Source organism: Aspergillus bombycis (assembly GCF_001792695.1).
Source record: "Aspergillus bombycis strain NRRL26010 chromosome Unknown contig00022, whole genome shotgun sequence".
NCBI lineage: Eukaryota > Fungi > Ascomycota > Eurotiomycetes > Eurotiales > Aspergillaceae > Aspergillus > Aspergillus bombycis.
In genome coordinates, this window is record NW_019170024.1 from 97,626 (window position 1) to 121,880 (window position 24,255).

General features: G+C 49.0%; 8 protein-coding genes across 8 annotated transcripts; 3 read left to right on the forward strand and 5 right to left on the reverse strand.

The window, feature by feature from the left end:
• Window positions 1–787: 787 nt before the first annotated feature.
• Window positions 788–3,330, forward strand: ABOM_004183 (putative succinyl-CoA synthetase subunit alpha; the record flags this gene model as incomplete). The annotated part of the gene is made up of 10 exons (XM_022531313.1): window positions 788–959; window positions 1,018–1,025; window positions 1,078–1,131; window positions 1,239–1,382; window positions 1,442–1,824; window positions 1,880–2,090; window positions 2,141–2,754; window positions 2,811–2,842; window positions 2,893–3,185; window positions 3,235–3,330. The coding sequence occupies 10 exons, from the start codon at window positions 788–790 to the stop codon at window positions 3,328–3,330; spliced, it is 2,007 nt and encodes a 668-aa protein (XP_022391291.1).
• A 340-nt stretch (window positions 3,331–3,670) lies between these two features.
• On the reverse strand, window positions 3,671–8,954 carry ABOM_004184 (uncharacterized protein; the record flags this gene model as incomplete). Its single annotated transcript, XM_022531314.1, has 5 exons — window positions 3,671–5,857; window positions 5,905–7,521; window positions 7,587–7,899; window positions 7,993–8,123; window positions 8,181–8,954. The coding sequence occupies 5 exons, from the start codon at window positions 8,952–8,954 to the stop codon at window positions 3,671–3,673; spliced, it is 5,022 nt and encodes a 1,673-aa protein (XP_022391295.1).
• A 2,155-nt stretch (window positions 8,955–11,109) lies between these two features.
• On the forward strand, window positions 11,110–11,832 carry ABOM_004185 (adenylyl-sulfate kinase; the record flags this gene model as incomplete). The annotated part of the gene is made up of 2 exons (XM_022531315.1): window positions 11,110–11,126; window positions 11,205–11,832. 2 exons carry the CDS (start codon window positions 11,110–11,112, stop codon window positions 11,830–11,832), a joined length of 645 nt encoding a protein of 214 aa, XP_022391296.1.
• A 237-nt stretch (window positions 11,833–12,069) lies between these two features.
• ABOM_004186 (H(+)-transporting V1 sector ATPase subunit C) lies at window positions 12,070–13,449 on the reverse strand (the record flags this gene model as incomplete). Its single annotated transcript, XM_022531316.1, has 5 exons — window positions 12,070–12,252; window positions 12,304–12,796; window positions 12,847–12,938; window positions 12,993–13,087; window positions 13,149–13,449. 5 exons carry the CDS (start codon window positions 13,447–13,449, stop codon window positions 12,070–12,072), a joined length of 1,164 nt encoding a protein of 387 aa, XP_022391294.1.
• A 593-nt stretch (window positions 13,450–14,042) lies between these two features.
• ABOM_004187 (PaaI family thioesterase) lies at window positions 14,043–15,074 on the reverse strand (the record flags this gene model as incomplete). The annotated part of the gene is made up of 3 exons (XM_022531317.1): window positions 14,043–14,075; window positions 14,132–14,859; window positions 14,918–15,074. The coding sequence occupies 3 exons, from the start codon at window positions 15,072–15,074 to the stop codon at window positions 14,043–14,045; spliced, it is 918 nt and encodes a 305-aa protein (XP_022391272.1).
• Window positions 15,075–16,020: 946 nt separating this feature from the next.
• On the forward strand, window positions 16,021–18,729 carry ABOM_004188 (glycoside hydrolase family 92 protein; the record flags this gene model as incomplete). Its single annotated transcript, XM_022531318.1, has 7 exons — window positions 16,021–16,159; window positions 16,235–16,878; window positions 16,930–17,252; window positions 17,299–17,438; window positions 17,485–17,933; window positions 17,987–18,087; window positions 18,138–18,729. The coding sequence occupies 7 exons, from the start codon at window positions 16,021–16,023 to the stop codon at window positions 18,727–18,729; spliced, it is 2,388 nt and encodes a 795-aa protein (XP_022391297.1).
• Window positions 18,730–19,191: 462 nt separating this feature from the next.
• On the reverse strand, window positions 19,192–20,698 carry ABOM_004189 (glycine decarboxylase subunit T; the record flags this gene model as incomplete). The annotated part of the gene is made up of 2 exons (XM_022531319.1): window positions 19,192–20,245; window positions 20,307–20,698. 2 exons carry the CDS (start codon window positions 20,696–20,698, stop codon window positions 19,192–19,194), a joined length of 1,446 nt encoding a protein of 481 aa, XP_022391298.1.
• A 558-nt stretch (window positions 20,699–21,256) lies between these two features.
• On the reverse strand, window positions 21,257–22,982 carry ABOM_004190 (putative neutral amino acid permease; the record flags this gene model as incomplete). The annotated part of the gene is made up of 5 exons (XM_022531320.1): window positions 21,257–21,337; window positions 21,395–22,318; window positions 22,379–22,505; window positions 22,559–22,701; window positions 22,764–22,982. 5 exons carry the CDS (start codon window positions 22,980–22,982, stop codon window positions 21,257–21,259), a joined length of 1,494 nt encoding a protein of 497 aa, XP_022391268.1.
• Window positions 22,983–24,255: the final 1,273 nt, after the last annotated feature.

Sequence of the window (24,255 nt, forward strand, 5' to 3'; positions counted from 1 at the left end):
GAAAGCGACTTTAATCATCTAAATATGATAAGATTATGGCCTTAAGACTCGGACTCACATTGTGTCAATCAAAAGACTACTACAATACAAGGAGATGATGTTGTTGGGAATACATTGCATATAAACAAAGAATATGTTCCCGAATGTATATCGGTCTACCAATGTACATTTTTGTTGAAACTAATAAATATAAATATATATATATATATATCTTGGTACCAAGATGCTTAGATTTTCACAAACCAGTGATACTTGCTAGATCTGCCCCCCTATAAACACACACTCCATCCATGAGAATTAATCAAAACTTCCATCATAAGTTATAACTAATGAAAGACCACAACCATACCAATATTCTAAACACGCCCATAGTCGATTCTATTCATGACCGCCAAGAAAAACACAACACATTCCGAGTGACACCACGGCACCCCAGTTCCGAGATAACCAATCACCTTCCACTATGGGGGCGCCCACAAAACCTCGGAAATGATCCGCGCGGAGTCCGAGACCGGCAGGCGCACTCTCCAGGTCGACTGATCTCCCGAGGTATTGTTTCTCCTCTTTCTAGTGTACCTACCCCCCCTCGGGCACTGCATCTTCTCCCCTAGTTTCTACTGTCGCTGGACACTAGCCTGTGGATATTCAAAGAGTGTTCAATCCCAACAATCCGTCCCCAGTACTGGTTATTATCAAGCGGATATCATCAGGGTGGCTGCTTAGGTACTCAGAACGTGGCCACCGCGTACTTCACTGATACGTCCACAATTAGTATTCGAGACGCAAAATGACGAACTTGCGATCTCTCCCTGCGCGGGTGCGGAGGGTACCCTTTTCAAGTATATCTGGGAGACAGACGAATGGGTTCTCTACCTCGTCGCGGAGTTACTCCTACGCTGATACGCTCCCGAACTTGAAGATCGGGGCCCATACCAGGGTTCTGTTTCAGGGGTTTACAGGTGAGTTAATCTTTGTATGAGAAAGTTTCCGATAAAATATACTAATATGGAATTACAGGCAGACAGGTACTTGAAAACCACCAGAATCAATAACCAACCAGAATAACTAACCAACTAGGCCACTGCCAACGTAAAAGAGTCATTGGCCTGGGGAACGAAGATTGTCGGAGGCGTAAAGCAGGAGTCGAAGGCGAGCACCTCGGACTGCCCGTGTTCCCCTCCGTGAAAGTGGTACGGTTTCTAATCCTAACTATACAAGCCAAATACTTATTGAAATAGGCCCAAGAAAAAGCGAAACCCGATGCATCAGCCATCTACGTACCAGGGAACCAAACAGCAAAGGCAATTGAAGAAGCCATTGAAGCCGAGATCCCTCTCGTCGTGGCTGTAGCGGAGCATGTGCCTATCCATGATATCCTCAGAGTATGATTGTTATGCTACAGTGAATGCATACAAGCGCATGCTTACATCACTCCCCACAGATTCACTCCATGCTTCAGACACAGTCCAAAACAAGGCTTGTCGGGGCCAATTGCCCCGGTATCATCTCTGCAATTGGGAAGTGTCGGATAGGATTCCAGCCGTTGCCGTGCTTTTCTCCTGGTAAGATCGGTATCGTTGCGAAATCGGGAACTTTGAGCTATGAGACTGTTGCATCGACTACACGAGCAGGCTTGGGGCAGAGCCTCTGTATCAGTATGGGTGGTGACGTCTTGGCTGGGACTAATTTCGTCGATGCCCTGAAGATATTTGAGAATGACCCCGATACGGAGGGCATCATTCTCGTGGGCGAGATTGGTGGAACGGCGGAGATTGACGCAGCAGAATGGATCAAGGATTATAACAGAAGAACAGCGAATCCTAAGTATGTGACTTGTACCTCGATCTACTAATTACTCTGACGCTAACTGGAAGACAAGACCGGTCATGGCCCTAGTTGGTGGCTTGCACGCCCCTCCAGGACGAGTCATGGGCCATGCGGGTGCATGGACTGCGATCGGGGAACCAGATGCAAATGCGAAGTACCAAGCGCTTGAGCGCGCCGGCGCAGTCATGGTCAACCACCCGGAGAAGTTCGGCAAAGGAATGAAGACTTTACTGAATAGTCGACCACAGGTTCAGAGCACGACGGTAAGCCTTCCAAATATCCTATATAAAAAAAGGCGCTAACAATACCCCAGTCTACCAGCGCCCCGAGCCAGAGAAGAAGCCTACACACAATGAGACGTGTATCCCTAGAAAAGAGCCAAAGAGTGTCTGCCTCAAGCCAAACCCGGTCCCTCTTCATCAAGCAGTTCCAGGCCCTGGACATGTTAAAAGAAAGGTCCATTTCAGTCAACGAAGCAAAGCCCTCAGAATCCGACATCTTTCTAAATCTCACAGTCGATAGAACAGCATTGTCACCTTGTGTTATAGCTTCAACAGTTGCCGATTTCGCGCCGTCGCACACTAGCAAATTTCCTTTCCCCTACGCCAACACAGACTTCAGCAGCGGCAACTCACCACTCATCACATCCATCGCTTCTCACCTTAAGCTCCCTGACACCACACACAGGAAACTAGCAGAACTAGTCCAAGCACTGTGGCAAGTATTCAAAGAAAAAGAAGCCTATCTATTAGAAGTCCGGGTAAACGCATCCACAGAAGGACTAGAAGTCCGAGGCGCACGTTTCGGCTTCGACGACGCCGCATTCCGAAGCTCAGGACGTCAGAAAGAAGTCCACAGTCTGCGGAACCCGGCAGAAGAAGTGCACGAAGAAGTTGAAGCAGAGAAAGACGGCATAGTCTACGTGAAGTATGTGTTCAGTATCAACAACCCAAAATGCAGAACCTGGCACTGACACACCACAGATTACAGGGAGAGGGCAGCATCGGAACTCTAGGTACGTCATTATACAAATCCAAATAAAAGGTTCCAAACTAATACGAATAGTAAACGGCGCCGGACTCGCAATGAACACAGTAGATGCACTCACCATTCATGGCGGCCATTGTGCCAATTTCCTGGATACAGGAGGCAAGGCAACGTCCGAGACGGTCAAGTCATCGTTCCGGATTATCACATCCGACCCACGGGTGAAGGCTATTTTCGTCAATATATTTGGGGGCCTGACGCGGTGTGATATGATCGCCGAGGGTATTATTATGGCTTTTAGGGATTTGGAGATGAGTGTGCCGGTGGTGGTGCGATTGAGGGGGACTAACGAGGAAGAGGGACAGAAAATGGTGAGTGCATGCCGTGCTAGATAAGTGTGAGTGGTACTAACTGTAGAAGATCGCTGAGAGTGGGCTTCCACTTCATGCCTTTGATAGCTTTGAAGGGGCTGCGAAGAAGGTGATCAGCTTAGCGGGGGGGAAGCCATTGAATTAGTGCTGTGATATTGGAGCATAAAGCTTTGTACATGGGTGAGCTAAAATGCAGAATGAATATAGTGTGTTGGACAGTAGAGCAGAGCGTTCCCTGGCAGATGCCAAAAGTAACTACCAGCATGGAATATAGCCCTTTTTAACCCCACGCGAGAGACGATGGACCGAAAATTGGGGCTTTGACTTTTACCATCACTGTTTCAAGCTGATCACAAGTATATATAGAAGCATAAGGAGGAGGAGGAGTATTGGTGGGTACCCAATTTGAGATTGGAAGATATGGCAAAGAGAATAAATGGCATTGTTCCTTATATACGTTAGATACAATTTGGCGACAGACACCTTCATATCGTTTCTCTCTCATCCGCACTGAGCCCAATGACTATGACAGAATACAATTTGCTAGCTATAGCAACACGATTTCCAAAAGAACATGTATGCACCCTGTATTCTACAGGTAGATGTATAAGTTTCTCACCCCCTTTCATGACCCAGTTGTCATGCACGTATACCCCCTTCCCTAATATCTTATCATTGCACAAATCGGGGTCGGCACCGAGGATCGAAGCAACTTGGAACTGACCTTCGTTGGTACAGAGGTATGCCCCATCTTCAGAGAAGACCATAGACTCAACACGACCATCAATTAAACGTTGCCCGAGGCATGTACCGGTAGAAGTATCCCATAATTTGATAGATTGCTCTGCTGATGCAATCATGTTCTCACTTGGAGAGAATGCAATGACTGGAGAGTTTTCTCCATGGTCTATAGAGTGTATCACATTTCCTGTCCGTATGTGCCGAAGCTGGAATGATGAAGATCCATAGTAAGTCGACGCCATGAAACTTCCATGCGGTGAGATTTCATTACCACTAGTATCACCTTTTTCTGTGAGTGTGAGGAGAGGCTCTGTCAAAGTCAGGTTCCAGACCTCAATCTGACTCGTGTCTTTCCGTTCATCAAAACATCCGGTTGCTACTAGTCGACCGTCATGTGATATTGCCATGTTTTGGAGTTTCGAAGTATCCCTTCCGAGTTCAAGGTTTTTCAAAGTTTCCCCCGTCGGTACATCCCAGATAACACATTTCCCATTATATGTTCGGCATATCATAGTTTGACCATCGGCTGAGAACCGTATACTCCGAACCCCAGAATCATCCACCACTCGCAGGCTTTTCATATGACTTCCTGATTGCGCTTCCCAGAGTCCGACTGTGCCATCCTTGGCGGTCGATGCAACAACAGTGCCATCAGGAGAAAAGACCAGATCAGTAATGGTATCTTGATGTACATTATCAAGCACCTTCGAAACCTTTGATGATCCATTCCAGATCGCAATCTCTTCTGCCCAGCAACCAGAGGCTGCTATAATCTCACAATCTGGCGAAAATGCAAGTGCATCCAGTATTCTGCTGGAGAATCTGAATAATTCCGCCAAGACCCCGGGGACGAGTGTCCAGATCTCTTTTGGTCCATCGCCCACCGACGAAGCCGCGAGTTCACCGAATCGTGGGAATGACACCATTCCGCAGTATGGGTCGGGATTTTCTGAGTCATTTATATGGTGTATATTGCTTTTGTATTCATTTGTAGACAAATCCCATACGTTGACTTGACCGTTTGTTGCGAGAGAGACAATGCTTTTGCTGTTGGGTGAGAAACCCGCGACCACCGTTTTGTACTCAGTATTGTTATAAGATCGTAAAGTATTTGCGGTGCAATCCCACAGTTCAATTGTGCCGTCCTTGGATGCAACCAGCAGATTCCCTTCAGGGGAGAATTCGATTGTGTGGACCCCCTGTTGCTTATGAGTGTGTACAACCGTCCTCTGTGAAACATTCCAAACGATAACATCAAAAGCATCCAAAGATGCTATAAATCTGCCATCAGGGGAGATGGAAATCATTGTGCTCCTTTTATTGGGCATTCTTTGTAGCAGTCTCCCCGATGCTAAGTCCCAAATCTTGATCTCTTCGTTAGATTTAGCTGCGAGCCTTTCACCATTTGACGAAAATACCACGAAGGTTATGGCACTTGAATCTGATTCGAGAAACGTTGATCTCCCAGTGTGTGTATTCCAGAGCCGGACGGATCCGGCCTCCGATACGGTTGCTAATTGTTTGCTGTCTGGTGAAAAGGCAGCATCTCGAATGTTACCTTGATCTTCAAGCGACTTCAGGCAAACCCAAGTTGACGTATCCCATAACCGACACACATGTGAGTACATATACGAAGATACCGCTACCATTAGCCTGCTGTCAGCTGAGAATATTAAGCGTTCGATCACCTCACTGCGAGGCTTTGGGATGGTGTGCAGTAATGGGCTCCAATACTGATGAGCACTTGGCTTCTGAGATATCCAAGCAGGAATCTCTTCTCGAAACTCATATCGAATGACACTTTCCTGCGGTGCAAACAGCAAAGCAGATGCGTAAAGTTGCAAAGGGGCCTTCTCATACACTGATCTGAAGCTGACAGTGAACCGTCGTGCATCATGAACCAGTCTCCACATTTTTGCGTTAGTCTCCAGCTACATCCATTAGCATAAATGCAGCACTGAGGTTATGAGGTATTTACCTGTAGAGTGGTTAGGTTATTTAATATCATGATCGCGATTGGGACCCTTCCCATAACAGTCATAGCTTCGAGCCAATGGACAAAGCGTGTTCTCAGGAAGTCATAAAGCACTGTGTCATTAGACGCCACAATATCACTCTGCTGAAGATGGTCCACCCAGTGACTACAGGCATACTGCACCTGCTCGGGAAGAAATTCATGAACGACTGAAGGTTTTATATCTGTCACATGAATACCGGGGGCTTCAAGGCAGCATATATCACGCCGCAGGGTATTAGACATGACCTTCAGGCAGTGTTGGTACAGGTTGCGATGAGATTGCTTCTCATCGATCCAAAAATGGTTATCCTTGCATCGCTGAGAGGCCAGAAGAAAATCCCTGAATGATAGATGTAGCAATTGAATGGGGCCGTGATCCCCCTGAGGCATTTCCAGGACCGAATAAAGGTGCTCCATAAGCCATCTTGTGTCGCTAAGCTCGACTTCAATAAGCCTGCTTAGGGCTATGATTGACAGCGGTCTGGATAGAACAAGAATGGGGCCAACTACTTGCTTAAATAAGTCGGACATTGCCTGGTCGTTGTCCACTTCTCCAGTAAGCACTATCTGGAGGATTCTAGTGTACATTCCGTCCAGGCTCTCTTTGGCGGTCTCTCCCACATCACCGTCGAGGATCCTCCCTAGGCGATCTTCAATCGTTTTTCTGTTGGCTGTTGAAAGAAATCGACACACCGTGGCTGCATATATGAACAGCCCATCTGCTTTCTCAGCTAGCTGTTCGATCCTCTCCTCTCCAGGCCAGTTCCGCGGGAGATCGTGCTTCCTTCTAATTTCCCACAACCTATATTCAACTAAACGAGTAATATCATCTGCCGTTACTTCTTCTCCATCTAGCCGTCGGATTTTGTACACGGTTTCGTCACGAATACTTTCTGGCATCTCATTGAATCGATAGCGTATATGTGTTTCCGGACGACTAGTAATGAGTACCCGAACTCTGACGGTCTGTAACTCCCGAACCTGACTGAGAAGAGCCAGTATATCGCTGATGTCATCCTGATCCTCCCTAGTTCCAGCTTGGCACTCGTCCAAGGCATCAAGAACAAAAAGTATTGTCACAGGAAGCGCTGTTTTCAGCATCTTCAGAGGGTTGAAGATCAAATGTTTCCACTGGGCATCTAAGGATTGTGCATGGGTGGCATGATGGCTACGAATACCATCACATAAGGATTGTTGAATTTCCGGTAGAACCTCGACTAGGCCTCTTGCTAAGGTGGGAAAGAGTTTCCTAGGATTTCTACAGTCCTCATCCCTGTGGTCGAAGAAAAAGCTACCACCAAGACACGCCTCACTGGGTAGGGTTTCCTGGCCTAATAAAGATGTTCCGTTGTAGAATGCAGAAGCCACGGTTCGGGCAATTGTGGACTTGCCAGTACCGGCCATACCCTGGAGCCACAGAATAGGTTCGCCCTGGGCATCGTTGCTCCAATTTTGAACTAGTTGAAGCAATGGTATCTGAGTACCGACAAGACATGTTTCTCTAGCTTGTTCATATGAGCCAAAGGCAGCGCGCGTAACTGGATGGAGGGTATCTAGTTGATCTTGAGATGCTTGGGTCTAGATTTATCGTGAATTAAGTTATGACATGTAGATGGTCGACCTCGGGACACTATGTATCTTACGTTGATGGCGTCAAGGACAATGTTCAACCGCCCTTCGACCTCGCGTTTCATTGAGAAAAGTTCGGTATGGATCTCCTGGACCGTCTTCTTTGACCAATCCCCTAATAATTCTTCGATCGATTTGTCAGTGTGCTTGATTTCCGTGAGCATTTCCTTCCAGTCATCAGCGGTCGCAATATCTCTCATATACTGGATAAGTCCGAAGCGAGAGAGTTGCTTCGTCAGTCGGATCTGGTACTCCAATACCTGAGAGTATAAAGTAATAGTCTTTTCTCTGAGCCGAAGGCCCACCTTGGATCCATCCTCAGGAGCACTATATCATGACCTTAGAATATGACCTTTAACTATATCACCAGGTAGATCCTGCCATATTGACAGTGAACGGTGGAGCAAACCATATATGTACCTTTTACCTAGGAAATCCATATACATTCGAGCATGTGAGCTCTGGATAACCTGATATCGGACCAAAAGATCTGAGATAAACTCGAGTCCTGCCACAGCATCTTCACGCTGGGTAAATGGTTTCAAGAACAGCTTAAATGTGATTTTAGTGTTATGCCGTGAGAGACAAAGTGAAAAGGAATCGCTTACTGGGAGCAGCATCACGACCCCAGCCCATGCTAGCGCAGCATGGGGCTCCGCGTTGATTGCTGCTGTAACGAAGTCTTTCGCATAGAGAATGCCATGGACAGTACGACGAACATAATCCCCGATAACACTTTGTCTACTTCTTCTCGGAATATCGAACCGACCTTGTTCCATATCCTGGAGTCTACAGAAAACAAGGTCTTGGAGTCTCTTTTGTCGATCTGTTTTTTCCTGCTTAGTCGGAGATCGTTCAACCATCTGATAGGCCTCAGTAGCCAGCAAGGCCTTCTCATATGACTCGATTAAACTAGCATTATCGTTGTGGAGCTTCATATATGCCTCGCTCCACAGATTCTTCATTATCTTTTCTCCCAGCCTCTCAATGCTCGCTTCGTCTTGCCGTTCTTCCTCCCCTTCAACCGGGGTCCTTTGCGCAGTCTTAATTGATTCAGCTGAGCCACTTACTTTTCCTTTGCTGGTGTCAGGCTCGTCATTATACCCTGTTTGGCTCAAGTATTGCTGAGTATTTGTTAATTCTTGATCGAATATCGTGGGATTTGTTTGTGCATCTTTGTTTTTATTGCGATTTGAGGTTCTCAACCATGATATCGAGCGATGATGCCTTGAACCACTGCTTTGTAACTGGGCGTCAGATGACTCCGAACGAGTGCCATGTCCATGAAATATAGTAAGTCTTGCGGAATCTGCGTCTGTGCTCGCTTTCTCACGGGAATGGCGAAAACCCAATAGCAGCCGGAGGCGACGGTTCTTTGGCATAGTGGCAATAAGCTGGACAAATATAAGCCTGATTCTAACAAAAGACGCAGCTCATAGTACACCATGAGCAAAGATTGATGCCCCGAAGCTTTCTTAGCCTCGCAATGTGTGTACCGATCATATGGAAGGTAGTTAGAAGAGCTGGCGCTTGTCGCAGAAGAGATGGATAGACATCCTCGAAAGGCGCCAGAGATCCATGAGGGGCTTCACTATTTGCTTGACGTGTCAGTTCAGCCTAGCTCCCCGTGCGTATACTACCCCACCTTTCCCCCTTGTCTGCCCTCTCAGCCGTGTTTGCGAAATCACACTGCAGGCTACCCTGTCACAGTATATAATGGGTACATATCTCCATAGGATGAAGGAAATCCAATCCTGCGTAGCGGACAAAATCAGAAAATAGTCAGGACGAATTAAGTTTGTATATCTTGGCCCTTAACCACAATCCGAATTAAATAAAAAGCTAGGGTTGCATTTCCATATGCGCTAGTGGAGCTGGGCATGTATCTTGCCGATGCAGCGTCGGATAAATATGCACGACTTCTTGTCTTTTCCACTCAGGAAGAAGCCTCCCAGTAGCGGAAATCCAGCCAACATAGATATCTGGATGCTTACTCTCGAGTTATTCCTTTGAGAGATCCAATACTGTATCATGTTAACTTGATCACTCAAGCTGTGGGGAAAGCAACCCTGTGCTCGATGAATCTACGAGTCAAAATGATAAGTAAAGGGAGTTGTTTGAGATTGGCAGATTGGCTCAGGTTGACCTGATTACTAGCATTGAAAGCCTGGGAATGGACGGTTACACTTTTTTCAAGGGTTCCCTATCAGGTGACAGCTGTTTGGTGTCTTTTCGGAGTCTGCAACCTGTCTTGTTGGGTTTTCTGTCAAACACTCTGGTAGTCTAAAGCAACCAATGGCCAGCGCTGACGATTTCAGTATGTCAAGACCTCCAACGGTCTTCTCACACTCTTCTTTGTAGGCTGAATTATTTATTCGTTAAAGACTCGAGTGAATAGTCTTCTGCCCTTGACAGTATCTTTTCGAGAGTCGCGCGAGAGACCATATAATGGTATCTAGACCAAGACTTCATGTGCCCAAGCTTATCTCCGGTCAATGGATTAGTAGAATCGCTGAGGCTACCCATGTAGCTCAATGCCTTTGATATGCACAAGAGCCCTTGGGGTATAATGGAGTCATCAGCCATCAATAGATTATCGGTTGCCAGAAGAACCGTCAGTCCCAAACCATTGAGTCTCTGTAGATGATAGAGGGCTGCGTAATAAGAATCTGACGATTTTTGACTATTTTTCACTGAGTTTCTCTCAATTACTGGGAATACTTGGCAGGGATCGCAGAGACACAGTGGGATACTGAACCCCCAAGTCTGGCCAAGAGTTTCCATCCTTTTTCTGTCGCTTATCCTTTCAGAGCGCCGAGAGAAACCCCCACGGAGAGTCGGTAGATTTGAGTTGATCCTTCTTCAGAAGATACCTGGCAGTGAGTAGAATGCTCAGGCTGATGTAGAGACTGTGCTACTGAACGGCCATTTTTAAAGGATCTGTAAGTTCATTTGATCGACACCAGTTGCCTTCTATTGGCTTCATAGTTTGATTCACTTCATGGGCACTTAGGGCGATGAATGAGTAGTGTATCGATGCCGCGTTAGTAGGTGGGGGTATATCTGTTGAGATTCGGTAGATGAGGCGTATAGATAGTATGTACACAGTAGGGAAAGAGCAAGTTAAGGATATCGTGATGCAGGGCCCATGTGACGTGATTATACAACGTTAAGCAGCTTTAAAAAAAGGACGGGAAAGAAAAAACAAAGAGAGAAAACCCGAAACAATGGAAATGCAGGTGTGACAATTGTTCAAGCCAAGAATGTATATCCAAACGCCTGGATGATCATGATTTTAATTTTTTAGTAAAATAGATTATGATTATGCAGCAGCATACGCACACCGAAGGAACGAACCCCCGCGATCGGCGCCCCGCTGTTTCAGTGTTCGGCATTGACAGCCACATCCTTTCCTTTTCACCCCTCCCGATCCCTCATCACAATACTTGAAAAAAAAAAGTATATCCTTAATCTCCTCAACTGTTTTCTTCCTAATAACACTATCCTCATTCAATCTACCATCAACTCTCCGCAACAATGGCAACCAAGGCTACGTATGTCCACACTCCCCTCCCCACCACGGGTGTGCCCCTCCATACCCAGCCCGCGGTCACTAACTTAATTACCAAAAGGAACATCACCTTCCACGCCAGCGCCCTGACGCGCAGCGAACGTAGCGAACTCCGTAACCAGCGCGGTCTCACAATCTGGCTCACCGGTCTTTCCGCCTCGGGCAAGTCTACCATTGCCGTCGAGCTCGAGCACCAGCTCCTCCGAGACCGGGGCGTTCACGCCTACCGTCTCGACGGTGATAATATCCGCTTCGGGCTCAACAAGGATCTCGGCTTCAGCGAGAAGGACCGCAACGAGAACATCCGCCGGATCGCAGAGGTCGCCAAGCTCTTCGCCGACAGCGCCTCCATCGCTATCACCTCGTTCATCTCGCCCTACCGTGCAGACCGTGATACCGCGCGCAAGCTGCATGAAGTCCCTACCCCGGGCGAGGAGACCGGTCTGCCCTTCGTTGAGGTCTTCGTTGATGTCCCCGTTGAGGTTGCCGAGCAGCGTGACCCCAAGGGTCTTTATAAGTTGGCTAGGGCGGGTAAGATTCCGGAGTTCACCGGTATCAGTGCGCCTTATGAGGAGCCTGAGAAGCCCGAGGTGCATATCCATAACCATGATTTACCAGTCCAGGATGCTGTTAAGCAGATTGTGGATTACTTGGATGCCCAGGGTTACTTGCCTCCTAAGAAGGAGTAGATCTTCTTTTGTGTTTCTTTTTTGATTGTATGTGGGTTTGTTCTTGTGGATATTTGCGGACTAGATTGGTTAGATCGGTGATCTATACATAGAATTTTACACCCTTTTTGGGGCTTCGATTGTGTTTCGTTCAGATAGTCAAGATATGATGCGAAGCAAGTAAGCAAAGTATATACGCTACAAAACAAGGTATCAAGTGTACCGTACCCAGACAGATATCCACAGGATCTTGCCCCCCTAGTTGAGCTCGAACTCATAGTACACGTATGCTGTGTATTCGCCGCCTCCCTCGTGTACTTCGCTGGGGTCATCTTTCTTGACTCGACCCTTCTTGTCCCGCCCGAACGCATTCCCGGCGAGGTAAGAGTACTTCTCATCCAGGTTGTGTTTCGCCTTGTCAGCTTGCTTGGAACCCGGTGTCTACATCATGTTAGCCCTAAACCGTAAAGACCACTAATTGTAAAGACATACCCGGATAAGAGTGCAAACGAAGTCAAGAGGAAGACCGTAGCGTAGTACGGTCTCAACAAACACACGGAGAACGAGAACATGGATCCAGACCATGACGGCCTCGCTCCAGGCCGTCCGCCCGAGCCGCAGTGTCTCGCCCCAGAGTTTGCGCTCGTCGCCTCCTACGCGCTCGACTTCCCTGCGCTCCTCCTCCTTTCCACCTTCCACGTACTTGAACTCACGGGGAATCCACTTGTGTTCACGGGCCTTGTGGACAAACTCCAAGCTGTGTTTCTTGAACGTCGTGACGGCATACAGCGTGAATTCGTCATCCGAAGCAACAAACGTCGCAGACCGGGGTACCACCATGGGCGAAACGGTTTCGTACGTCTTGAGGAACTCTTTAACCTGTTGAGCTGGGACGGCAACAAGATGTGTCTCGAGGTATTCCGAATTCTGGACTACACTCCGGGGATCGACAACTGATGCGAGGGACTTAGTGGCCAGGTTACCTCTACAATAGACGTCAGTATCACGTAGGTATAGATTAGGAGAATATCACACGTTTGCTTTCGTTGGAGAGTGGCCAGGGTGGTCTTGACTTGATTGTACTGGGAGTACTTGGACCTGATGTCATTGTCGATGCTGGCAGCTTCCTATTCACAGTTAGACACCCCAAGTGACCACTTAGGCATTTTTTAGGGGTATACCTTCTGGAGAAGGTCGATAAGCTCACCCAAAGACTTATCGGCCCTATACTTGACTTTGTTCCACGTAAAGGTCCGCAGGTACTGATCCACCGGTTCTAATGACACGACGTTAGCCCCTTCTTCAATGCCGGACCACCTGTCCGGAGCAAACCATACTATCATTCACAGCCTTCATCTTGCTGATCTGCGATTCGTCACCCTCCAAAATATTCTTCAGCGCATCGCCGACCTTGGATACAACACCCTGGCAGGCGGTCTCAAGTTTGGCCAGCTCATCGGCCTGCTGTACTAAGGCATCTAATGTTCCAATTTTGAACTCGGGAATAGGGAACGGGGCGACCGATCCATTTTCCGGGGCGACGGTGGCAGAGACAGCGTCGAGAGCGTCGTCGCGATGGTGAGACGGGGTGATGGAAGTGGGGAAGGACACGAGGAGGTACTTGGTGGGTTTGGACATAGTGACGAAAGATCCCAGTTGTACTGGCGAGAAAGGGGTTTAATCGAGTAGAAGGTAATGACCTGTTGCCACGCTCAGCAAGCGGGCATGAGGCAGTCGAATGGAGAAAGCGGACAAGGAGGAGGGAGGCTGGGAAGTCTGGCCGTCGGTCAGTGTCGTGAAGTTAAGGTGTTGGAGAGCTTCCCAGCTGCGGATCCCGGGAGGCGGTCGGCGGCCAGTTAAGGTCACGCCTATGAATTATATACTAAATTGGCGTATGTTTACACCTTGCCGATGAGTAAAATCAGTCACACTTTTTCTTTGTAGTGTGCAGTATCTTATGTTTTGCCTGTTCGCATATGTGACCTAAAGACATTCCGGTCGGTCCTGTCCTAGAGGAAGAAGTGTTGTTCAATTAAAGCATATATGAATTGCCCTGTTCTCATACTGCTGGGCTACGTCTAAGAACTAACCAAACCAAATACTATACAGTCACTATATACAGTTTCACTGAAACAAACCAGTCTCCAACCGTCTATACGCCTATCCAATAAATGCATATGTCACGTTATTTAGATTCCAGAAATCGACTCGATCTCATAGTAACGGAGACTCTAGTTAGTGATATTGTATAAACTCGACATGGCCTGGAAAGAAAGGATATTAGCTTCCAGTCTTGATTCATTTGGGCTGATAAACATACCGCAGCTTGTTTGGGCTCTATAAACAAAGCCTTTGCCTCAACCAAAACCGCGGGCTCCTCACCCTCCTTCGGCAGAGTCTCAATGCGCGCCTCCACCCAGGCTTTACGACCCTCGACCTTCACAGTCTCAGCCCGCAGAACAGCATAGGCCTCCGCCATAGCAGGGCGCCGGTAGTCGATGTTTAGATTGGCCGTTACGCCCACCTTATTCGGCAGAGCGGGGAAGCAGCACCGTGCCATCGCCTCGTCGAGCAGTGTGGCCAAAAGGCCGCCGTGGACAATTCCCAGGTGACCACTGATGGCGGAACCGAGGTAGAAGATTGAAACCAGGCTCTTTCCATCCTTTTCAGAAAAAACATGTGGCGGAACAACAATTCGATCTGGACCCGAAAGTGTGCCCGCCGTCAGATGGCGGTCGCGCAGTTCAGCGGGGATTTTCAAATGCGGCCGGGACTCGGTGAAGGCAGGGTTCTCCCGCAGCGCCACGGCTATCGGATGGGTACGGATGAATTCGTCGACCTCCTGCGAGAACTGGTCGGGGGGGACGAATGCAGTGAGGGATTCCTCATCTGTACGCAGAGTGACCGTCATCATGCGAGAAACGGTTTTTTGGGTTTGGTAAACGAGTCCGGCAGTGAAGGCTATTAATGCAATGGATGTAAAGCCCACAAATCGGCGTAGACGGGACCGAGGCTTAGATGTCTGAGGAGGAAATGGCGATGCAGCTTCTGAAGCAGGGATAGAGTGATTAGCAGTGAGATCCGAGGTGGAGGTAGGGTGCAGTACCAGAAGAATAGAGTCGCTGGGAAAGATTTCGAGGTAGAGAAACCTTCCCAGGGCGATGCAGGAGCCATTGGGCTTTTATAGGACCGTTCGACTTAAGACAGAGCTTGGTCGTAGTGGGGACAGCCCGAAAGAAGGCAGAGGATGGGACTCGCGGCATGGCGACAATGAGATCTAGGCTTGCACACCAGGATGGCAAAAATATGAGTTCGTCAGAAGGGCTCTCAGCCACCAAACGGCCCTGAGAGGAGCTCAATTGATATTTCGGGAGCTCCCGGTGGAATTTGTCTGCGTATCTCTCACCCCAACTGAGTGGTGAAGGACTCAACTCTCAACATGGCCTGAAGATTGGGTGCCCTTCTGATTGGCGGTAGGGGCGGCGGATCACTGGACTTTAAACCTCGGCTCATTTTGACACTCTTTGTTTATCACCACCGACAATCCTCGGTCTTGCGCCGAAGTCATGCGAAACTGTTGAGGCTCAGTAACGACACGGGGGATAAATCAACGAGTTGTCTGCATAAGTTTTTATGTATGTGACAGTCCGGAAGCGTTCGGTCCGTCTGCAAGAAGTTAAAACCCCTCGAACATGAACATCACATATTGTTTCGCGACAAGGGTCACCCAACTGGAACGAAACTGGAAGATCATCTGAGGCAGATCATCGCCTTTCTGTGGCCCCATGATGGCTGTTTATATTATCGCAACTATTGAACGTAAATGAACTTTTAGCGCCACATCCTGCATGACACTGAACTGATCACAGTCCGAACCATTCAGAGGCATCGCACATATCCTAGTGCATTGATCAACAGGGGCATACATACCGTTGAAATTAATGGCGGAATGCCTGTCGCCAATATTGATACGTATGGGGCCCATGCACAGTGCATACCTGCACCTAATACTCCGTAGAACCATGGGCTTTCCCCTGGAGTCCATTCCCCCTTGGATGGCATGCATAAAGTACCTCTCACCCAGCATGCCAGGAAGGAGCATTCCTGATGGTCCATAGTCATCCCCCTGATCCCATAATTGATCACCCCTCATGGTTGTCATGACACGTTCCTTCGATTTGTTATAAACTGTTAGAATAATTGTTATCAATGGCGTCGTCTGTTCTCTGGTCGATCTTTATCGCTACTCCGCTTGCCCTGGGCTACACAAACCCTCGCTCTATTCCAATCCCTGAAGACTACGATGTACTGCAATATGTTGACCCGCTTATCGGAAGTTCGAACGGAGGTATAAATTCTTCCAGTCGAGTCGAGTCTCAATAACAAACATTGTGATTGGCATCTGATTACCCGTATTCTTTAGGGAACGTCTTCGCCGGCGCGTCACTTCCCTATGGGATGGCGAAGGCTGTTGCCGATACAGACTCTGTGAGCAACCAGGGCGGCTTCGCATATGATGGGAGTAACATCACGGGGTTTTCCAGTCTGCATGATTCAGGTACTGGAGGTCAACCGTCGCTCGGGAACTTCCCCATATTCCCATATGTAAGCTGCAAGGATGACGATGTCAATGGCTGTGTGTATCCCAAGAAACAGCGCAAGACGCGCTACGATCCTGGGTCTGTCTCTGCGAGTCCGGGTTACTTTGCATTGACTATGGCCTCGGGGATCCAGGTAGACATGACTGTATCCCATCATGCATCTCTCTTTCGTTTTCGGTTCCCAGCAGATCGAGAAGCAAAGCCCCTTATCCTGTTGGATCTTAGTGATTTGTCCGACACGCGACAGGACAATGGAACTATTGCCGTAGATGCTGACACGGGGCGGATGGTTGGCCATGCTCGCTTTTTACCCAGTTTTGGAAGTGGATCCTACACTCCGTACTTCTGCGTTGACTTTCACAGTGCCTCTGGTATTAGAGATAATGGCATATTCGTCAATTCGCGAGCGCGTACGGATCTAAAGAACCTCACGATCTCCCGGAGCATAAATGGTTATCCTCTACCGGTTTGTTCAGGCATCTAACCTCTTAGTGCCAGGTATAACTAACAAGTGTAGGGAGGTGCTTTCGTTCGATTTAACTCATCAGCCGATGATACGGTTCTAGCCCGGATAGGCCTTAGCTTCATCAGTAGTGAACAAGCTTGCAGCAACGCTGAGTCTGAAATCCCTAACTTTGACTTCAATGCGACGCATTCTGCCGCGGTGGATTCGTGGACAAAGAAGCTTGCTCCAATTCGAGTATCGAGAAATGGTGTGAATTCTTCCTTCTTGTCCACGTTTTATAGTGGAATATACCGTACCATGATCAATCCGCAGGATTACACCGGGGAGAATCCGCTTTGGACGAGCACAGAGCCATATTTTGACTCGTTCTACTGGTATGCGCACCGTCCGTTCGTAGAGCTCCTATCTGATATGTGGTAGTCTCTGGGATTCGTTTCGGTCTCAGTTGCCATTTTTGACCATTTTTGATCCTGCATCGCTGGCTCGAATGATTCGATCGTTGATTGATACCCAGAAACATCTGGGCTGGCTTCCAGACTGCCGCATGTCGCTCTGCAAAGGTGCGGAACTATAATCCTGTTAATAGAAGCGGGCTGACTGGTCTAGGTTACACCCAAGGTGGTTCAAACGCGGATGTTGTCCTTGCCGATGCATACCTCAAGGGCATTTCCGATGAAATAGAATGGCAGGCGGGCTACTCCGCCGTCCAGAAGGATGCTGAAGAAGAACCGTATGACTGGTCGAACGAAGGACGCGGTGGCCTAGACAGTTGGAAATCGCTGAACTACATTCCAGTAGAGGATTTTGACTACAAGGGCTTTGGAACGATGACGCGGAGCATCTCTCGCACCCTGGAATACTCTTATAATGACTTCACTATTGCACAAATGGCCCGTGGCCTCGGAAAAAAGGGTGACGCTGAGAAATACGAAGCGACTTCTCGATTCTGGCAGAATCTGTTTCGCGACGACCAGGCCTCATTCATAAACGGGACCGATACCGGATTCAAAGGCTTCTTTCAACCCAAGTACCTGAATGGTACCTGGGGCTATCAGGTTTGTCCCCATGGCCTAGCTCCATGAGATTATTCACGACTGATTAACGAAAGGATCCCATCACCTGTTCTAACATTGACACGAGCGGGAGAGCTTGTTCGCTTCAAAACAATGCAGCCGAAACATTCGAGGACAGCATATGGGAGTATCAATTGTAGGTGGAAGCTAGCCAAACGATTCAACTGATCCACACTAACTCTCCAGTTTCGTCCCTCATGATATGGCCGCTCTCATCACCCGCCTAGGAGGCCCATCCCAATTCGTCCGTCGCCTCGACTATCTCCATGATACGGGCATTACGTACATCGGCAATGAGCCCTCGTTCCTAACCGTCTTCCAGTACCACTACGGCGGCCGTCCCGGCAAATCCACCTCCCGCGCCCACTTCTACGTCCCCAAATACTTCAACGCAAACCCAACCGGCCTACCCGGCAATGACGACTCAGGCGCCATGGGCTCCTTCGTCGCCATGACCATGATGGGTCTCTTCCCGAACCCAGGACAAAACGTGTACCTGATCTCGGCTCCCTTCTTCGAGTCTGTTCGCATCACCTCGCCGCTGACGGGACGGACCGCCACGATCCGTGCCGTTAACTTTGATCCTGAATACAAGAACATTTATATCCAATCTGCGACGTTGGATGGAAAGGCTTATACCAAGAACTGGGTGGGGCATGACTTTTTCACTGAGGGACGAGAGTTGGTACTTGTGTTGGGAAGGAATGAGAGCCATTGGGGTACTGGAGAGGAGGATCTGCCACCGTCTCTGTCAACAAGAGGTGCTCTTTTTGATTGAGTGAAAGGGTACGAACTGGATGGTAATTATAGAGCTGGTTTAATTGTACTAGCCATAGAATTACTCGTAGTCTTGAGTCTGTAATATAAAGTTACACCCGGAGCAAGATAGACATCACTGACTTCCTAGACTCGACTGCAAGTAAACTACGTACCCAACTAGACATTATCTAGGCAAAGACTGCATAATCCTACCGCAAACCAAGAACAAACCCACTAATGAAGCTTTCTAAATTCTTTTATTCATTCGTTGAGAATCAATTAAACACCGAGCCGAGACAGGGCATCCAATTCGAGACGAGTTGATGGCAGTCTCGTACAAACAAATGCAGTGAAAAGGGGAATCGTAATATCTACAGTACATCACGGCATGAAGCAATTTCAATAAAAGGGAAAAGGAACAAAAACGATGACCATAAAAGCCTAAAAACCAAAATAACAGAGCTCAACCCCAGCACGGGCTCTAGGCCTTGCCACGATAGAACTTGCTTTCAACCCAGGGCATACCGGTAACAGTAGCCTTACGGAGCTTGTTACGGACCAAAATGCCAACCTCGGTGCCCTTCTTGTGGAGACCTTGCTTGACGTAGCCCATAGCGATGTTGGTACCGCCGAGGGTAGGACTGGGGAGACCGGAGGTGATGATGCCGACGGGAGTGCGGGATTCATCGTTGATATCGACGATGACGGCACCCTCACGGGCGGGGGAACCCTTCTCGACAGTGAAGCCTACGCGACGCTGGGAGAGGGTTTTGGCGGGGGAGGCGAGCTGGGGGAGGATAGCGGAGGCGCCGTTGAAGGTGGCAGTTGCGGCGTCGCGGCGGTCCTTGCCGACGACCCAGCCCAGGGAGGCTCCGGGGGGAGTCTGGGCGGTGGAGATGTCGTGGCCGTAGAGACACATGCCTGCTTCCAGACGGAGGGAGTCACGGGCTGCTAGGCCGGCGAGGCGGACCTGGTCTGCGTTTGTAAGGAGGAGCTCGGTGACTTGCACGGGCAGGGAGGGGGAGCCTGCTGTTGGGATGGAGATTTCGAAGCCGTCCTCGCCGGTGTAGCCGGTACGGGAGATGAGAAGAGGGTGCGGGGTGCGCGAGCCATCGGGGAGGGTGAGGTAGAGTTCGCGGCAGTTGCCGAAGTAGAGGGTGCTGAGGTCTGTTTCGGGGCCGGAGCCGTGGACGTAGGATTGGAGGACCTCGGCTGCGAGTGGGCCCTGGAGGGCGACCAGGGCGCGGTCTTCGAGGATGGACCATTTGATGCTGTCGGCGCCGTGGGCTTGCTTGTAGGCAGAGATCTCGGCCTCCAAGAAGGCGAGATCCTCGTCACGCCGGCCAGCGTTGGTGACGAAATAGAAGGTTTCGTCAGTACGACGGGTGATGACGGTATCATCGATGATACCGCCGGTGCCTTCTTCGAGCAAACAAGAGAGGGTGGACTGATTGTGGCCGAGCTTATCGAGGGAAGATGGTGTGATCTTCATCAGGACCTCGATTGCGCCCGGTCCACTGAGTTCGTGTTGAACCCTGGAATAGGCGTTAGTCTTTGATTCTATGTATATAGGAGTATTCATGGGTGTGTACGTACATATGGCTCACATCGAACAAGCTCGCCTTTTCTCTGGTCCATTTGTGGCTTTCAACATGGCTGAGATCGGAGTACTGCAGCGGCATGTCAAACCCGGCAAAGGGCACCATTTTCGCGCCCCGGGCGAGATGTAAGTCATAGAGCTGAGTCTGTCTCAGCGGCCCCGAGGGAGCCGCAGATGAAGCAAATCGCACACCACCATTAGAGGAAGAAACAGAGCTGACACGGAGGAGTGGGCGTGCAGCAGTCGGAGTGCGGAGACCGCGGTGGAGCGGAGATGTCAACTGCCGCGGAAGGAGAGTAGAGCCATTGGCTGCGATAGAAACGGGCTGGGAGAGCGATTTCGATCCCAGGAGGTTGATACCTCGTCGCAAAGGTCTTACAGCTGACATGATGAGATTTTGAAGCGATTAGATGTGATTATTTACAGAAGGAAGTTCGTGAACAGAGGGCGACAGGATAGAATTACTGCGGAGTATGATCGATAGCGGGAAAGTCACATGCTGATAGGGCAAATTCCGCGGGTAAGTCGTCTCCGCTCCGTTGGGCGGCTTACCTCCTCGATTTACGCAAGATAAAGCATCTACGACGATTGTGTGAATGAATAGACCAAATTGAAATCTATTGCAAACAGGGTGGTAAGGGTATCTTCCACTGTGTACCACTGGCGAGTGTTGTGTAGCCTTCAGCATGCAGACAGCCTCAGCACATACCATGCCATCTGTCAGCGAGAGGCTTTGCTTCATCGCTCCAGTGATGATATCTTTCATTACCATAATAACACGAATAGGTAGTCAGTCATACAGAGAGTGCTGCGAAGCCGAATCACAACAATAAGAGAAATCCTCCCACGGTTTCTTAAAAACCTCCAGGGTCGTACACGTCGGAAGACACACACTTGTGATCACCCCCGCAAAGAATGAAAATTTAGATCAAACAACGTAAACTCATTACAATCCGTTATCAGCGCAGGAGAAAGGACTACCCACAGTTCCAGCCCGATAGTTCAAGACTACGCTGTCAACAGCAGCCTGCAGAGATCGTTAGTCGTGACCAATGGACAGCATGACCGAGAGGGTCGAACTTACATAGGTTCCTGGCCCTAAGAAGAATAGGCCGACAAAAATCAAGCCGACATTGACAATCATGCCAATCCAGCCCCGGATTCCCCGATTCTTGTAGAAATCCGGTCCGTAGTCCTCACGTCGCATCCGGAGGTAGGCAACACCCCAGAAGATGAACCCGAAGAATGAATCAAACAGTGCGCTCATGATCGAAAGCAGATCGGAAAAGAATGGGATCACTTCGGCAATGATAAATGCCCCAATCCACAGAACGGCTAGGATTCCAGCCCAGGCAGCCCATCCGACGACAGTATGATTACCCTTGTGGCGCGTTCCCTCGAACAGACGGAAGAAGAGGAAACGGGCAGATACCGAAGCGTACAACACTCCCAGGAAAATCAAGGTCGGGACCATGAACGAAAAGGACACCTTCTTGTACACCTCATTGCTGATCGAGCCGAACGCTGGGGCTGTCATATACTGGTTGCCAGTGTAGGCATATACGATCGAACCCACCAAGCTGAACACGATGATTTCCGCGACAGTGACCGCCGTAACGGATTTCCAGAAGTCTCTCGGCTCTTTCATTTCGGCGATGAAACTCGGGAGTGTGATCTGGCCAATGAACGTGTAGCTGATGTTCAGAAAAGCATTGACGCCCGAGACGAACGTGGTCCCGGCCACGGGGACTGCGGTGACAATTGGATCGCCCTTTGCGGGAGTGTAGCCAGCGGGGTGATCTTCAATAGCTGTGAAGATAACGGCCAACATCACCGAGATGAAGGTGAACAACGCGGAGAAAGTAGCAATCTTGGACAGCGTGCTGAATGTTCTTGGCAGCGAGCAGACGAACGAGACAATAGCCGTAATCAAGGAAAAGACGATAGTACACGTCCCATGAGAAGAGATCGTATTGAGCCACTCAGCGCCGACCAAGCAATGCAAACCCTAGAACAGTATTAGGGCTCACCCGATCCTGGGTCTTGAGATGATACTGGGCCAAGTTACCTGGATAAAGGTATTGTTCAACAAGAACATCACTGCGGTCAGATACCAGGCAATCTTCGAGTCCCAGAAGAGATGCTGACCGATATCACACACGTCGCGAACATGGGGGTGGCGCAGACAGAATTTCCTAAGGTAACTGTTAATATTGGCTTCACGGAATGCCGAGTCGCATTCACTTACCAGATAATCAGTGAAGTGTAAAGCACAATCCCAGCAATAACCGCAGTCAGAATCAATCCCGGAACTAACCCGAGAACGGAATAAGACCAGGGAAATGACATAATAGCCAGGCAGATGTATTCGGAAAAGAGCAACGCGGCTGTCTGTTCGTCCATACTAATGAGCACCAAGCCACGAATATATCCTTTTTCACATGCGGACGCACCTTTTGCCAACTGCATGTTCGGTATTTGATGGAGTTACCCGCCTCCATTTCGATTTGTCTTCCAATGTCATCTGTGTCAGAATCGGACTGCACTCCCGGCTGTCGCTGATTCTCAAGATCCTTCACTTTATCGGGAGAATCCGCTCCCTCCGAGGCAAAAGACTGACGGTCTTCGTCCCCACGCCCGTCAAGGGCCTTGGGTGTATGGGTCGCAGCCATTTTGAGGAGCGGACAGACCGCCGTTGCAAGGAAGTGGTGGAATGGGTCGTCGAAGTAGAATTGGAGGCCTTTGGATGCATGTACTGCTCCTCACGTTGAAGATTCCGACAAAAGATCTAGATAATCGCAGGTCAGGAGTCGCCCAGAGGAGCGGATGGATGTGTGATGGGACACCGCCAGCCAGGTGGGACCAGACTCACTTACCTTAGGGACGGGAACAGATTTATACCAGAAGGGATCTGTAAACCTTTCTAGGCGAAAACGAACGAAGGCGAAAGGGAAGTAGAAAGAAAAATCTATTCGGTTAATTAGCGTCAAATGCGTATGGTAAATGCTGGGCATCGGCGTACCAAGAGAGCTTGGAGGCGTCCAAGCAATCGACCCCAAGACACTAAGAGGCGGGAGAGAAGGGGAGAAGAACAATCACTGTAATGGTTGTCAGATGGAAGAGGCGAAGTAAAAAAAAAAGAAAAGAGAGTAAAAGAAAAAGCAACAAAGAGCAAACCAGCGAGTAAGAATTTAGATGAACTTTAAGATTACTATTCGATTAACATTTTTTTTAATTCACATTAGTTTCTATGATTCTTTCCCTTTTTTTTCTTCTTCTTCTTCTTCTTCTCTTTTTTAATTGATTTCGATCTTGCATTGACCTCAGCGGCTGATAAAGGCGCAGGGCAAGTCCGTTTCCAGAAATCCAGCTTAAGCTTCTCTGAGCTTAGCGTCCACCGCAGTGGATCCAGTGGAATGACCATCGACGCAATGAGTTGGACGGCGATACCGAAGATAAAGTAAACTTGGAAGCCTCAACCCATGACGTGCTCATGGGAGTGTGGACCATCGATGGTACGCAGAGAGTCGGCTCTTTGCGCGTCCCATTTCTTACTTGTTAGGGCAGGAATCGCTGCTGGGTAAGATTATGCTCTCGAGGTACCGAGTTAAAACTGCCAAAGTAACTCAAGCTTCCCGACCACGGGTCACGGGAGTCCAACCAGGATGACACAAGTCAAGATGTCTTACCCAGATCTACGTGGGAAAGACTTGGTATCCGGTGCCTTTACCAAGCAATGATCAGCATAGTCTTTTGCAGCCATGGAAAATATCTGCAGAGGCAACTAGATTAAATTACTGCACAGTACTTACAAGTAGTAGGAGTAGTTAGTAGTTAGGAATGAGGTATGGACAACCCCCCCATGCCTCCACTTCTGGAGTTAGTATTGGACCAGCTCCCGATGCAACCCACGAGCGCCCCCGCTGCCAATCATTACTGCGGAAA